The sequence below is a fragment of the Salvelinus fontinalis genome, chromosome 8 (assembly GCF_029448725.1).
Source record: "Salvelinus fontinalis isolate EN_2023a chromosome 8, ASM2944872v1, whole genome shotgun sequence".
Classification (NCBI taxonomy): domain Eukaryota; kingdom Metazoa; phylum Chordata; class Actinopteri; order Salmoniformes; family Salmonidae; genus Salvelinus; species Salvelinus fontinalis.
This window is the reverse complement of record NC_074672.1, coordinates 44,359,294-44,373,724: the sequence shown is the minus strand read 5'-3', so window position 1 is coordinate 44,373,724 and position 14,431 is coordinate 44,359,294. Positions and strand designations below refer to the sequence as shown.

The window sequence follows — 14,431 nt, the reverse complement described above, 5'->3', positions numbered from 1 at the left end:
GGCCTGCTCCTCAATATACAACACATACTGTGGCCTGCTCCTCAATATACAACATACTGTGGCCTGCTTCTCAATATACAACATACTGTGGCCTGCTCCTCAATATACAACATACTGTGGCCTGCTCCTCAATATACAACAGCCTGCTCCTCAATATACAACATATACTGTGGCCTGCTCCTCAATATACAACATATACTGTGGCCTGCTCCTCAATATACAACACATACTGTGGCCTGCTCCTCAATATACAACAGCCTGCTCCTCAATATACAACACATACTGTGGCCTGCTCCTCAATATACAACACATACTGTGGCCTGCTCCTCAATATACAACATACTGTGGCCTGCTCCTCAATATACACCATACTGTGGCCTGCTCCTCAATATACAACACATACTGTGGCCTGCTCCTCAATATACAACATACTGTGGCCTGCTCCTCAATATACAACATATTGTGGCCTGCTCCTCAATATACAACATACTGTGGCCTGCTCCTCAATATACAACATACTGTGGCCTGCTCCTCAATATACAACACATACTGTGGCCTGCTCCTCAATATACAACAGCCTGCTCCTCAATATACAACATACTGTGGCCTGCTCCTCAATATACAACATACTGTGGCCTGCTTCTCAATATACAACATATTGTGGCCTGCTCCTCATTTTAGAGTCTATTTTTACGAACACACAAACACACATTAATAACGTCAGCAATACCAGGGAGAAATTGACATCCCCCGACACCACACGTTCTAATGAAAGAAGACACCATAGCAAAGGGAGACCGTTAGTAACGTCATCCAATAACAGCATACGTCTCACATGACGATATATGTCAGAGTTAACGGCACTCTTTTAATCAACTGAACAATACGTGGGGGGGGGGGGGGGGGGGGGGGGGGGGGGCGTAAACATAACTAACAATAAAATGTTGCGTACATACTAACAGACAACATTATACAGCTATGAGCATTTTCTGGTTTAGAACTGAAATACATTTTACATGAAGGCTACTCTAAATTTAAGGACCTAAGATATATTTTAAAAGTCGTTTTAATTTTTTTTTAAATCGTCATGGCTCTTTAGGTTACCAGCCTGAAGGGAAGAGAAGGGCTAGGGCCAGCCCAGTCCAGCAGGAATTGGATAGCTAACACACAGCCTGTGTAGTTGTTTTGTTAACCTTTATTTAACTAGGCAAGTCAGTTAAGAACAAATTATTATTTACAATGACAGCCTACCTCCGGGCCAAACCCTCATGACGCTGGGTCAATTGTGCGCCGCCCGATCACGGCCAGTTGTGATACATCCCGGGATCAAACCAGGGTCTGTAGTGACACCTCTAGCATTGAGATGCAGTGCCTTAGACCGCTGCGCCACATCATATATAGCTGGAGGGAGAGGGGGAACGCTAACACAGCATGTATAGCTAGCTGGCCGTGGGGAGGGAAGGAGAAGGGGTGCCAGGTCATGGTGGACTGCGATCAGTTGAGTTCATCCTGCAGGACTAGCAGCATGAATGGCAAACACAGCAGCACGCTATTTCCGGACCCCAATGATCCTGGAATGCAGATCCCCTCTCAGACCCTGGAATACAGATCCCCTCTCAGTTCTCAGGACAGCCTGACAAAGTGGGAGACCCAACCACCCCTCCCCCAAACCAACCCCCGCTCTCTGTGTCAATCGTGTCTTCGTAAGTTCCTGTGTAGTTTTTATTATTACTTTAATGTTTTATTATACTCTCTATTACTATCTATATTATTATTAACACTGCATTGTTGGGGGAAAAGCTCTGGAGGTAAGAAATTCACTGTACTGTTTTACACAAGTTGTAGCCTGTGTACGTGGCGAATACATTTTGAAACTTTAAAATTCAAGGAGTACCTCAAATCAAATCAAATTTTATTTGTCACATGCGCCGAATATAACAAGTGTAGACCTTACCGTGAAATGCTTGCTTACAAGCCCTTACCCTCTCCTACAGATTGAAGTCAAAAGGCACCAGTTAGGGGAATGCCGTGTTATTTTTCCTGGAAAAAGGAACACCTGTGTTCGTAGGTCACAGTTCAAAGATGTGAAGGTGTTTTGAACTTATTTTAGTTTGCCATATATATATCTAGTAGACTAAAGCAATCGTAAACATGAAGCTGTGTTGAGACAATGCCAAGAGTATGCAAAGCTGTCATCAAGGCAAAGGGTGGCTACTTTGAAGAATCTCAAATATAAAATATATTTTGATTTGTTTAACACTTTTTTGCTTACTACATGATTATATGTGTTATTTCATAGTTTTGATGTCTTCACTATTATTCTACAGTGTAGAAAATAGTAAAAATAAAGAAACTTTTGACATTGTACATTTAGACTAGTTTAGATGATGAAATACCAGTTTATCAATGGCAGCGAAAGAGAGGAAAGCCCTTCTTAGTTAATGTCTTGGCTGGTGTGGGCATTGTGTAACCCAGAACAACCTACTAACCTGGGCTCATATTCACAAAGCATCTCAGAGTAGGAGGTGCTGATATAGTTGAGTTTATTTAGATCCTAATCAATGAGATTACATGGACCTGATCCTAGATCAACACTCCTACTCACGAATACGGGCCCTTGGGTGTAAACACAATCTTTTTTTTTTTTTTATAACATTTGAAGCAAACTTGTTCCGGCGATTGAAAACAGATTGTAAACCAAAACAAATGGCCAATGTCAACAGTTAAAACATTCTGGACTGAAACCAAGTAATGCTTAGCTCGCCTACAACCCACATGAAAATGGACTACAGTTTACTACAGAATACCACACTACTTACTGTAGTATCCCTGAATCATGTGTAGTACTTACTATAGTATGTGGTAGTATACTGTAGAATACTATAGTAAATACTACAGTATTATCAGCAAAAGAAAACACAGTAGTAAATACTACAGTAATATATGCAAAAACACTACAGTCCGCAAAAACACAAAACTTTTTAAAAACTATAGTAAATACTACACTATTTAATTTGCATATACCCTGCCCATTCCCCTCCCCATATCTCAATTTGTGCCACCCATAAGTGAGAAACCTACATGCTAAGTATAGACCATATTGTGTTTCATACAGATTATAGAAAACAGCAGACCTGTCTATAGGTTTGGGTTTCGTGGAGGAGAAAGCCTCCACTGTCAAAGATAACATTATAGTAAATACTATATTACAGTCCGCAAAGATGCTACAGTAAATGCAACAGTAATACTACAATCTGCAAGAAACACTACATTAATTCCTATAGTATATACTACAGTTTTCTTTTCTTCTTTTACTACTCTCTATTTCTACTATAGTTCCTTACCAATAAAACATCACAATATGGAGCGCAGTGTTCGATTTGACTGCTGGGAGGGGTCTTCTCTGGGTCTTATTTTTTACTGCTGGGAGGGGGTCTTCTCTGGGTCTTATTTTTTACTGCTGGGAGGGGTCTTCTCTGGGTCTTATTTTTTACTGCTGGGAGGGGGTCTTCTCTGGGTCTTATTTTTTACTGCTGGGAGGGGTCTTCTCTGGGTCTTATTTTTTACTGCTGGGAGGGGTCTTCTCTGGGTCTTATTTTTTACTGCTGGGAGGGGTCTTCTCTGGGTCTTATTTTTTACTGCTGGGAGGGGTCTTCTCTGGGTCTTATTTTTTACTGCTGGGAGGGGTCTTCTCTGGGTCTTATTTTTTACTGCTGGGAGGGGGTCTTCTCTGGGTCTTATTTTTTTAATGGTGGGAGGGTTTCAAACCACGTTAGTCAGTCTTCTTTCCCCCCAGTCGTTCTAATTTCTAAGAGGGGGTGTGGTATATGCTCAATGGCTAAGGGCTGGGTCCAGGCACTCCGTGTTGCGTCGTGATTAAGAACAGTCCTTTGATGTATCAGCATGTCTAGAACATGAACTAGATGGGGTGTATCAGCATGTCTAGAACTAGATGGGGTGTATCAGCATGTCTAGAACATGAACTAGATGGGGTGTATCAGCATGTCTAGAACTAGATGGGGTGTATCAGCATGTCTAGAACATGAACTAGATGGGGTGTATCAGCATGTCTAGAACTAGATGGGGTATTGGCCAATATATATTGACCCCCTTGGGTCTTATTGCTTAAGTATACTACAGTAAATATGGCTATAGTCTGCAAAAACACTACAGTCTCGTACTGTAACTACCCGTATGTGAATAATATAGTATTTATAGCTTAGTATAGTATTCATAGCTTAGTATTAGTATAGTATTACCTTAGTATAGTATTCATAGCTTAGTATTAGTATAGTATTAGCTTAGTATAGTATTCATAGCTTAGTATTAGTATAGTATTAGCTTAGTATAGTATTCATAGCTTAGTATTAGTATAGTATTAGCTTAGTATAGTATTCATAGCTTAGTATTAGTATAGTATTAGCTTAGTATAGTATTCATAGCTTAGTATTAGTATAGTATTAGCTTAGTATAGTATTCATAGCTTAGTATTAGTATAGTATTAGCTTAGTATAGTATTCATAGCTTAGTATTAGTATAGTATTAGCTTAGTATAGTATTCATAGCTTAGTATTAGTATAGTATTAGCTTAGTATAGTATTCATAGCTTAGTATTAGTATAGTATTAGCTTAGTATAGTATTCATAGCTTAGTATTAGTATAGTATTAGCTTAGTATAGTATTTTTTCATGTGGGAAAAATGAAATGAACACAACGCTGTTTTTTAATTTATTTTTACCCTTTTTTGGTGAAATCCAATTGGTAGTTACAGTCTCGTACTGTAACTACCCGTACGGACTCGGGAGAGACGAAGGTTGAGAGCCCCGCGTCCTCTGAAACACGACCCAACCAAGCCGCACTGCTTCTTGACACAATGCCCGCTTAACCCGCTTAACCAGCAACACCAATGTGTCGGAGCAAACACTGTACACCTGGCGATGTGTCAGCGTGCACTGCATCCGGTCCGCCACAGGAGTCGCTAGAGCGCAATGGGACAAGGACATCCCTGCCGGCCAAACACTCCCTTAACCCGGACAATGCTAGGCCAATTGTGCGCCGCCTCATGGGTCTCGCGGTCGTGGCCGGCTGCGACAGAACCTGGACTCGAACCAGGATTTCTAGTGACACAGCTAGCAACTGCGATGCCTTAGACCACTGCGCCACTCGGGAGGCCCGACAATGTTTTTCTATGGCTTAGCTCACCTAGAAGGGCTGATGAAATGCACTGCTATGCATTTCTGTCAATCAACCCACAAACAGCTAACTATAGGTTGATTTTCACCTGGCTGTTTCTGTTTTCGAAACATGAACACACATGTTAGCTAATCTACTCAAACTTCACCAGATAGTTAAGAACAGCTGTGGTCACACACACGCGCGCGCACATACACACACACACACACACACACGAGTGAGTTAAAAAATAAATCACTCATCTGTCATTGTGTGTGTGTGTGTGTGTGTGTGTGTGTGTGTGTGTGTGTGTGTGTGTGTGTGTGTGTGTGTGTGTGTGTGTGTGTGTGTGTGTGTGTGTGTGTGTGTGTGTGTGTGTGTGTGTGTGTGTGTGCACGTGCATGCGTGCATGCATGCAATGCGTGTGTTTCAAGTTCCCCGTTTTTATTGTCACGTGCACAAGTCTTTCTTGCGTGTAACACTCCCTCACCTGCGAGAGGAGGTCCTGTCAGACAGCCGAGGCCTACGAAGAACATAGAAAATCCCATGGAGTTGTTGAGTTTCTCTTGCCCTACCAGATCCACCTGAGGAAAGAATTAACAAAGAAACATTACACACCAGTCAAAAACTAACTAGTGTTTGTTACCAAACTATCTAAGTAGGAACACAAACCCAGGTATAGTACAGTGCCTTCAGAAAGTATTCACACGCCTTGAAATCTTCCACATTTTGTTGGTGTTACAGACTAAAATTAAAATTGATTCATTTGAAATTGTGTCTCACTGGCCCACACACAATACCCTTTAATGTCAAAGTGGAATTATGTTTGTAAGACATTTTTAGAAATGAATTAAAACATGAAAAGCTGAAATGTCTTGAGTCAATAAGTATTCAGCCCCTTTGTTATGGCCTAAATAAGTTCAGGAGTTAAACATGGTTTACAAAGTCACATAATAAGTTGCATGGACTCACTCTGTATGCAATAATAGTGTAATGAAACAGCAGGGAGCAGGTCTCGAACCCTCGACCTCCTAGCCCGAGGTCCGGCGCGCTATCGACTGTGCCGCAAAAGCATGCTCGAGCTGCAGAGTCGATTTCCATAAACCCAGGGTCGTTACACTACTCCCTCCTTTCAAAGAGCGCGTCCTCGCGCTAGCTTGCGACTTTACGTCTTACAGGAACGCGCTCACCGGCCAAGCACACGCACTGTCGTGGATGCGAGGTCCGATCACTTCCGACACCAATGTAATGAAACAGCAGGGAGCAGGTCTCGAACCCATCGACTGTGCCGCAAAAGCATGCTCGAGCTGCAGAGTCGATTTCCGCGCTTATAAACCCAGGGTCGTTACACTAGTGTTCCTGAGTGGCCTAGTTACAATTGTGACTTAAATCAGCTTGAAAATCTATGGCAAGACTTGAAAATGGCTGTCTAGCAATGATCAACAATCAACTTGGCAGAGCTTGAAGAATTTAAAAAAATAATAATTGGCAAATATTGTACAATCCAGGTGTGCAAAACTCTTAGAGACTTACCCAGAAAGACTCACAGCTGTAATCACTACCAAAAAGTGATTTTAACATGTATTGACTCAGAGGTATGAACACTGTAAATTTGATATTCACACAACCAAATGTCATGGCCCCATATCCATGGGTTCGGTTCTTATAGCCCTGGTGTGTTATGGCGACACCTAGTGGTGTAGCTTGGCCGACTTTGAGTGCAGCGACTAATCATTCTCAAATTCATTAGAGGCTAATCCATTGAGTCTATATAACAAATCTGGAATCAATCTGCTTTGTAGTTCATGAGAACAACATTTTGAAAAGTATCTTTAGCATTAGCACATGTGCTAACTTGCATCTAAAATGTACAATACGGCCACGTTTTTATGCAGCAACAATTTTTCCCATCAGAGTCTAAAAGCTAAACAAGGAGTCTGACGCATGGTTCATGAGGAGGAGATGATTGTAGACGATTTTGAGCATTAGCGTTACACAAATGTTGTTAATAGTTTCCTTGTTTTTTGAGATATCCTTACGAAATGAAGTGTGGGTCATATTTGGGACATCCATGATAGCGACGACAAGTGTCAAGTTGATAGGCCACTGTGGAATGGATTTACACTGGTTTAAATGGACATGTAATATCATTTTGTTTTTTTAACTCTGACATCTTTTAACCAATCCCTTAGCTTTTTTCAGAGTAAGTTGAGACATGCACAATGGTCCTACATTCCACATTTGGTGTCATTTGGACCTATGGTTCATGAGAAGGAGGTATTTGAAGTATTTTTGAGCATGTATGTGCTCATGTATGTGCTCATTTGTATCTACAGGTATAGTGTGGTCTTCTTCGAAAGCATCAACGTTATTTTATCAAACTCTTTAGGGACTATTATGATGAGTCCAAATACCACATTTGGCTTGAATCTGACTTTTAGTCCATGAGAAGAAGATTTTTTGATGATTATTTTTAAGCATTAGCGTTACATAGTCTAAAAAGTTAATGGTTAATAGTTTGCTTATTTTTAAGATATCAATGCCAAACTTAACATGGTTCCCAGCAACCACATTTGGTTCCATTGGTTCTGGGAATGAAGCCATAAGTTTCCTGATCGGTAAAACCGAACGTTTTTAAAACGTTCTGAGAACGGAAGTGAAAATTTAGCCTGTTCTAGGAACATACATTTTTTAAATTGCAGGGAGGTTCTGAGAACATTTGACTATGGTTCCCTGAAAGTTTGCCTGCAAGGTTTTATTAACGTTCTGAGAACGGAAATTCTAGGTTATTTGAAGGTAATTAAATAACGTTCTGAGAACGTGTTTCAATAAGACTTTTAATAACACTGCTAGTTTGGGTTAACTGTTTTGGACTCCAAGCACAGGCCACATGGAAATGACTTTGCTTGGGCATTAATAATGCAAACACATTTTTTTTTAAATTTATTGTGATACAGCATCAGTGAGATTTGAATCTATGATGTTCTGTTTCTTATCCATGGAATTAGTCCACCGCACCAACAGGATGAAGCTAGCACACCATGTTTCTTTTAACACAAGTTGTTTCTTTTAAGAATGAGTTGTGACATATGAAAAGCAAGGTTAAAAAGTTTGGTTCGACAACTTTTATACATCGTAAGTAGTCAGAGAACAGGGGTTCAATGCATTTGGGACTTGTAGGATAAACTGGAAACAGTTGCCTGATGCATTTAAAGTACTTTTAAAAAGTGGGCGCGTCAAACCCGAGTGTGGAGATATATGTTGGTGTAGGATAGGGGGCAATGTATTGGCCATACAGTGGAGATATGTGTTGGTGTAGGATAGGGGGGCAATGTATTGGCCATACAGTGGAGATATGTGTTGGTGTAGGATAGGGGGCAATGTATTGGCCATACTGTGGAGATATGTGTTGGTGTAGGATAGGGGGCAATGTATTGGCCATACAGTGGAGATATGTGTTGGTGTAGGATAGGGGGCAATGTATTGGCCATACAGTGGAGATATGTGTTGGTGTAGGATAGGGGGCAATGTATTGGCCAAACAGTGGAGATATGTGTTGGTGTAGGATAGGGGGCAATGTATTGGCCATACAGTGGAGATATGTGTTGGTGTAGGATAGGGGGCAATGTATTGGCCATACAGTGGAGATATGTGTTGGTGTAGGATAGGGGGGCAATGTATTGGCCATACAGTGGAGATATGTGTTGGTGTAGGATAGGGGGGCAATGTATTGGCCATACAGTGGAGATATGTGTTGGTGTAGGATAGGGGGCAATGTATTGGCCATACAGTGGAGAGACACACATACTGTTATTTGCCTTTACAATTTTCACAATGCAAATGATTCCACTCAAGTAACGAGGCTAGTCCGGAATAGGAAAGTGGTCCGCCAGCCTGCTGTAATCCACGATTACAATAGACAGATGGGTGGGGTTGACAAGTCTGATCAGTCAACTCCTACAATGTTATGCAGAAGAACCAGAAGTGGTGGATTTTTTTGATTTTTTTAAATCCCACTGTGCTGACATTGCAGTTGTCAACAGTTACCTTTGGCAGTGTAATCACACACCACCTGGCAAGGTAAATCAGCAAACTGATTAGAGACAGATTACATTCAGAGAGAACCTCACCGTCAATTAGGAGGTATTTATATTAATGACAGGTATCCATCTTGTGACAGACCTTTGTCTGTCACAAGTTGTTTTTTCTTGACTGATTACAATTTGATTGATTGTATGTCATATCATTTGAAAGAGCTGTTTCTCAGCTTTTAAAATATGTATCATGTTTTCATATAAAGTTTGACATCAGCAAATTATTCTAATTTATGCACACTGAGGTCATGGTCCAGTATAAAATGTAACATTCCCTCGGGAAGGAAGAATGTTGTGTCACGCCCTGGCCCGTAGAGAGGTTTTTATTCTCTATTTCGGTTAGGTCAGGGTGTGACTAGGGTGGGCATTCTAGTTTCCTTATTTCTATGTTGGTGTGGTTGATTCCCAATCAGGGGCAGCTGTCTATCATTGTCCCTGATTGGGGATCATATATAAGTTGTCATTTTCCTTTTGGGTTTTGTGGGATGTTGTTTTCTGTTTAGTGTCTGTTACCTGACAGAACTGTTCGCTTTCGCTTTGTTATTTTGTTTAAGTGTTTTTTTGATAATAAAAATCATGAACACTTTCCGAGCTGCGCTTTGGTCTCATTCCGACGACGGCCGTTACACGTTGTTTCTTAACGTTCTCTGAAACAAGGTGAAACACCCGTTTGGTGCCGCACCGACAGTTCCTGAGCTCAGTGAAGACGGGTATTAAATTGAAGGAATGAATCCCAGATTCACGCCTGTGGAAGGCGGGGCTTCCAGCGAGTCACGGATTACATTGGCCTTGTCAGGTGTGATTGCAGATCCTTCAACTGAAGTCGCGAGAGTGCGACTTCCCATAGTATTTTGTACCTCATTTCCCTCCTTCAGGAAACAGTAGTTATACTCATAACATAACATTCTCAGACTGGGAAGGCATAGATCAGTGAACATATCCTTCCAAGATCCTGTTAAGAGTGGTTGGCCAGCACTTTTTAAAAAACTGTTCTCTCTCTCAATAGATATCACTAGTGCTGCATTCTAAATCCGAATCAGAAAACATTATTGCTATGGAACAAATGGTACTAGCAATTTCTCAAGAAATCGCTCATCTCCCCTGTATGGTTACTTTCTTTATCTTCATTGATTGGTGGGTGGTATCTAGGTCACCTTGAAAGAAAATAAAAACTTGTACGCTTCGCCAGTATCAACAGTAGATTATTAAGTATTGGCCTTGAATTGTCTCTCAGCTGAGACACCGAGTAAGTAAGCTCACGCAGTGTGCAAGTTATTTTCTTAAATTATATAATCTAATTACCCAGTGAGAAGTCATAGAAAATATGCAAATGTTTTATATTATTAAATTGGAATTTCAGTTAATCGACTTAAGTTCTTCTAATCGACCCCAACTCTGACGGACTGGTTTCTTACTAGGGCGGGCAGTAGCAGCTCCCGCAGAACATGGCTTAATAGACCCAAACACTGATATTGATATATTGTATGATTAGGCTTGTGTGTGTGTGTGTGTGTGTGTGTGTGTGTGTGTGTGTGTGTGTGTGTGTGTGTGTGTGTGTGTGTGTGTGTGTGTGTGTTTCTCACCAGGACAGGCAGTAGCAGTGCCATGTAACCGCCACAGAAGATGGCAAAGAAGACAGCGTAAACCATGAGCAGGATGTAGGTGTTAGCCAGTGGGGCAAACAGGTTGACCACTCCACACAGGATCAGGTAGGCCTTGTGGTAGTGGTACTTATGGAACGGGTTCTTATCCGCTAGCCAACCGGAGCCTAGCTGGGCTATAGTCTCTGTGATACCTGGAGGGAGAAGGAGTGGGGGAGGGAGAGGGGGGGAGGAGGGAGAAGGAGAGGGGGGAGGGGAGGGGGAGGGAGGAGGGAGAAGGAGAGAGTGAGGGAGGGAGGGAGAAGGAGTGGGGGAGAGAGAGGGGGGGAGGGAGAAGGAAAGGGGGAGGGAGGAGGAGAGAGTGAGGGAGGGAGGGCGGAGAAGGAGAGGGGGAGGGAGAAGGAGAGAGTGAGGGAGGGAGGGAGGGAGGGCGGAGAAGGAGAGGGGGGAGAGAGAAGGAGAGGGGAGGGAAAAAGAAAAGGAGAGGGGGAAGGAGAGAGGACAGAGAAAGAGAAGAAGGGGAGGGAGAAGGAGAGGGGGAAGGAGAGGGGACAGAGAAGGAGGAGTTGGAGAAGGAGAGGGGGAAGGAGAAAGGACAGAGAAAGAGAAGAAGGGGAGGGAGAAGGAGAGGGGCAAGGAGAGGGGACAGAGAAGGAGAAGGAGTTGGAGAAGGAGAGGGGGAAGGAGAGGGGCAAGGAGAAAGAGAGGGAGATGAGAAACATCTGTATTAGTCTATCAAGACTTTTGATGACTTTAATGATGATTTTATATTATGTTCTTTGTCATCAACGGATCATTTCATTACTCATGTACCTGTCCTATTTAAAGGTGGGTGGGCTGTTGAGTGAGTAGTGCTTCTGGAGACGCACAGACATTACAAAGGAGCTTTAGCAAAATGTCGAACCAATGTGCATTCTGTTAGCTTTGTGGCACACATGTTTGGAATGCAAGGAGGCTGTGCTAGACTTTGTCCAGGTTTCAATCAATCCGTAAATCAATCAGCTTTTTGAGAGAAAGACAGAGACCAACCTCTATTAGAGAGAGAGAGAGAGTGACAGATAGATAGAGAGAGAAAGACGGAGAGAGAGAGATAGAGAGAGAAAGACAGAGAAAGACAGAGAGCGAGATAGATAGAGAAAGAATGAGAGAGAGATAGAGAGAGAGATAGACAGAGAGAGAGAGAGAGAAAGACAGAGAGAGAGAGAGAAAGACAGAGAGAGAGAGAGAGAAAGACCGAGAGAGAGAGAAAGACAGAGAGAGAGATCGATAGAGAGAGAAAGACGGAGAGAGAGAGACACAGAGAGAGAGCGACAGAGAGAGAGAGTGCAGCAGCAGTCTTCAAACATGATGTGTTACATCCTCCATCTCCCACAGAGTTCCCATCTGGAGTCCCGTGTTCCGTCTCGTGTTGGAGAGAATGTCCAGGAACACATTCCATTTAGCAGGGCACCACGTTGCGGAACACTCCGATAGAAAGATATCTAGCCTGAGCGCCACTCTGTTTGTGCTATCATTACAACTCCTTGTCACTCATTGTAATGTTTGGCTTGACTATGACACCAATGGAGTAAACAAACTTCTCTTACGTGTAGAATACAGAATGACAGTCACGTCATTTCTATTTGTGATGTTTTTATCTGCAGGGTTCTATACCGTTTGCCTACTCAAGGTAAAGCAAGATACAGAGGTTAATTAGTGCAGTGGCTTATCATAAGCAACAGAGTGTTCCTTCATAATGCCCTGACTGACAACAGCTGACGGCAACAGCTGACGGCAACAGCTGACGGCAACCGCTGACGGCAACCGCTGACGGCAACCGCTGACGGCAACCGCTGACGGCAACCGCTGACGGCAACCGCTGACGGCAACCGCTGACGGCAACAACAGCTTACGACAAGCGCTGACGACAACAACAGCTTACGGGCAACAGCTGACGGCAACAGCTGACGACAACAACAGCTTACGGGCAACAGCTGACGGCAACAACAGCTGACAACAGCTGACTCCAACAGCTGAATAGGATAGACAAATCAGTAGATAACAGCAAAACAAATATCTAATGAGTAGATAAGATCTGCATCAACGACTGTATTCATGATCATCTGTCACATCACAGCTATTGATTATGTTGTGAATTCATTAGTTCTAGTGGCTGATAATGACTGTGCATCTAGAATGGGTTTGCCCCAAATGGCAGCCTATTCCCTATAAAGTACCGAACTTTGTGAACACAGATCTATGGGCCCTGGATAAAAATAGTGCAATATACCGTATATATATATATAGGAAAAAGGGTGCCATTCAGGATTTTGGCCTCTCTCTCTCTCTCTCTCCCGTCTTTTCTGGAGTCAATGTGAATGTGATAGCTGCTGCAGTGGCTGTATTGATCCAGGGTTCAGAAATAGCTCTGGATGGGCAGGCAGGCGAGCAGCATCATCCCATTGATCAATGGAATAAAGTAAACAGGTCCCTCATCCCCATGCAGTCAGATCAGTGCTAGTCTACGGCCCAAATGGCAGCCTATTGCAGTGCACTACTGTTGTAGGGAATGGGATGCAAACCATAGTGATGTCCACTGTAGATGGAGTACTGCAGTGATAAAGGCGGAGTGCAGGGACACACTGCAGTCAGTGGACTTGAATCTACTGTGGACTTCTATCAGCTCAGATACTCTGCAACGTCATCAGTGTGAGGGTCTCGGGGAAAAAAAATAGTCGAGTTGAGTGATAGCTTTTTAAGCTGGTAATCTTTTCTAGTCTTACTGATTTGAAAACAAGTCAACAGCCTTTTTGTCAGAATGAGAGTGTAGTTGGCTCACGGTCTCTAGAAAGGCCATCACAAAACGTGACTTAATAGAGAGGCGCCAACAGAGGTTCGCTTCGCCATAGCTCGTTGGTCAAAGTCTATGTGGAAATGAATAGGGTTTTCTAGATAAATGACCACAAAATATGGTCTGCGGTAAACACAGACTTAGGAGATCCGATACATTTTGTTCTATGAGATATTTTTCATCAGCTAAAGTCACTTTTTGTGAGTTTTGAAGCACATCATGCACATAAAGGCTTCATAGTTCATAAAGACCATGTTAACTGACTAATTGTCTCAGAAATAAATAATAATAAACTAAAGAAACGTCCCTTTTTCAGGACCCTGTGTTTCAAAGATAACTTCACAGATCTTCATTGTAAAGGGTTTACACATGGAACCATAAACAATTCATGAACATGCACCTGTGAAATGGTCGTTAAGACACTAACAGCTTACAGACGGTAGGCAATTAAGGTCACAGTTATGAAAACTTAGGACACTAAAGAGGCCTTTCTACTGACTCTGAAAAACACAAAAAGAAAGATGTCCAGGGTCCCTGCTCATCTGCGTGAACGTGCCTTAAGCATGCTGCAAGGAGGCATGAGGACTGCAGATGTGGCCAGGGCAATAAATTGCAATGTCTGTACTGTGAGACGCTTAAGACAGCGCTACAGGGAGACAAGATGGACAGCTGATCGTCCTCGCAGTGGCACAACACCTGCACAGGATCGGTACATCTGAACATCACACCTGCGG

The 14,431-nt window shown here is 42.6% G+C and overlaps 1 protein-coding gene across 1 annotated transcript in view; it reads right to left on the bottom strand.

Annotated features, from left to right (window-relative positions):
• The window catches only part of LOC129861303 (monocarboxylate transporter 5-like), a 66,663-nt gene that overhangs the window by 16,316 nt on the left and 35,916 nt on the right, over nt 1–14,431 (bottom strand). The window contains exons 7-8 of the mRNA XM_055932606.1: nt 10,850–11,061; nt 5,663–5,756 (exon numbers count right to left, since the gene is read on the bottom strand). Coding sequence (XP_055788581.1) covers nt 5,663–5,756; nt 10,850–11,061 — 306 coding nt within the window. The remainder of the gene's footprint in view (nt 1–5,662; nt 5,757–10,849; nt 11,062–14,431) is intronic.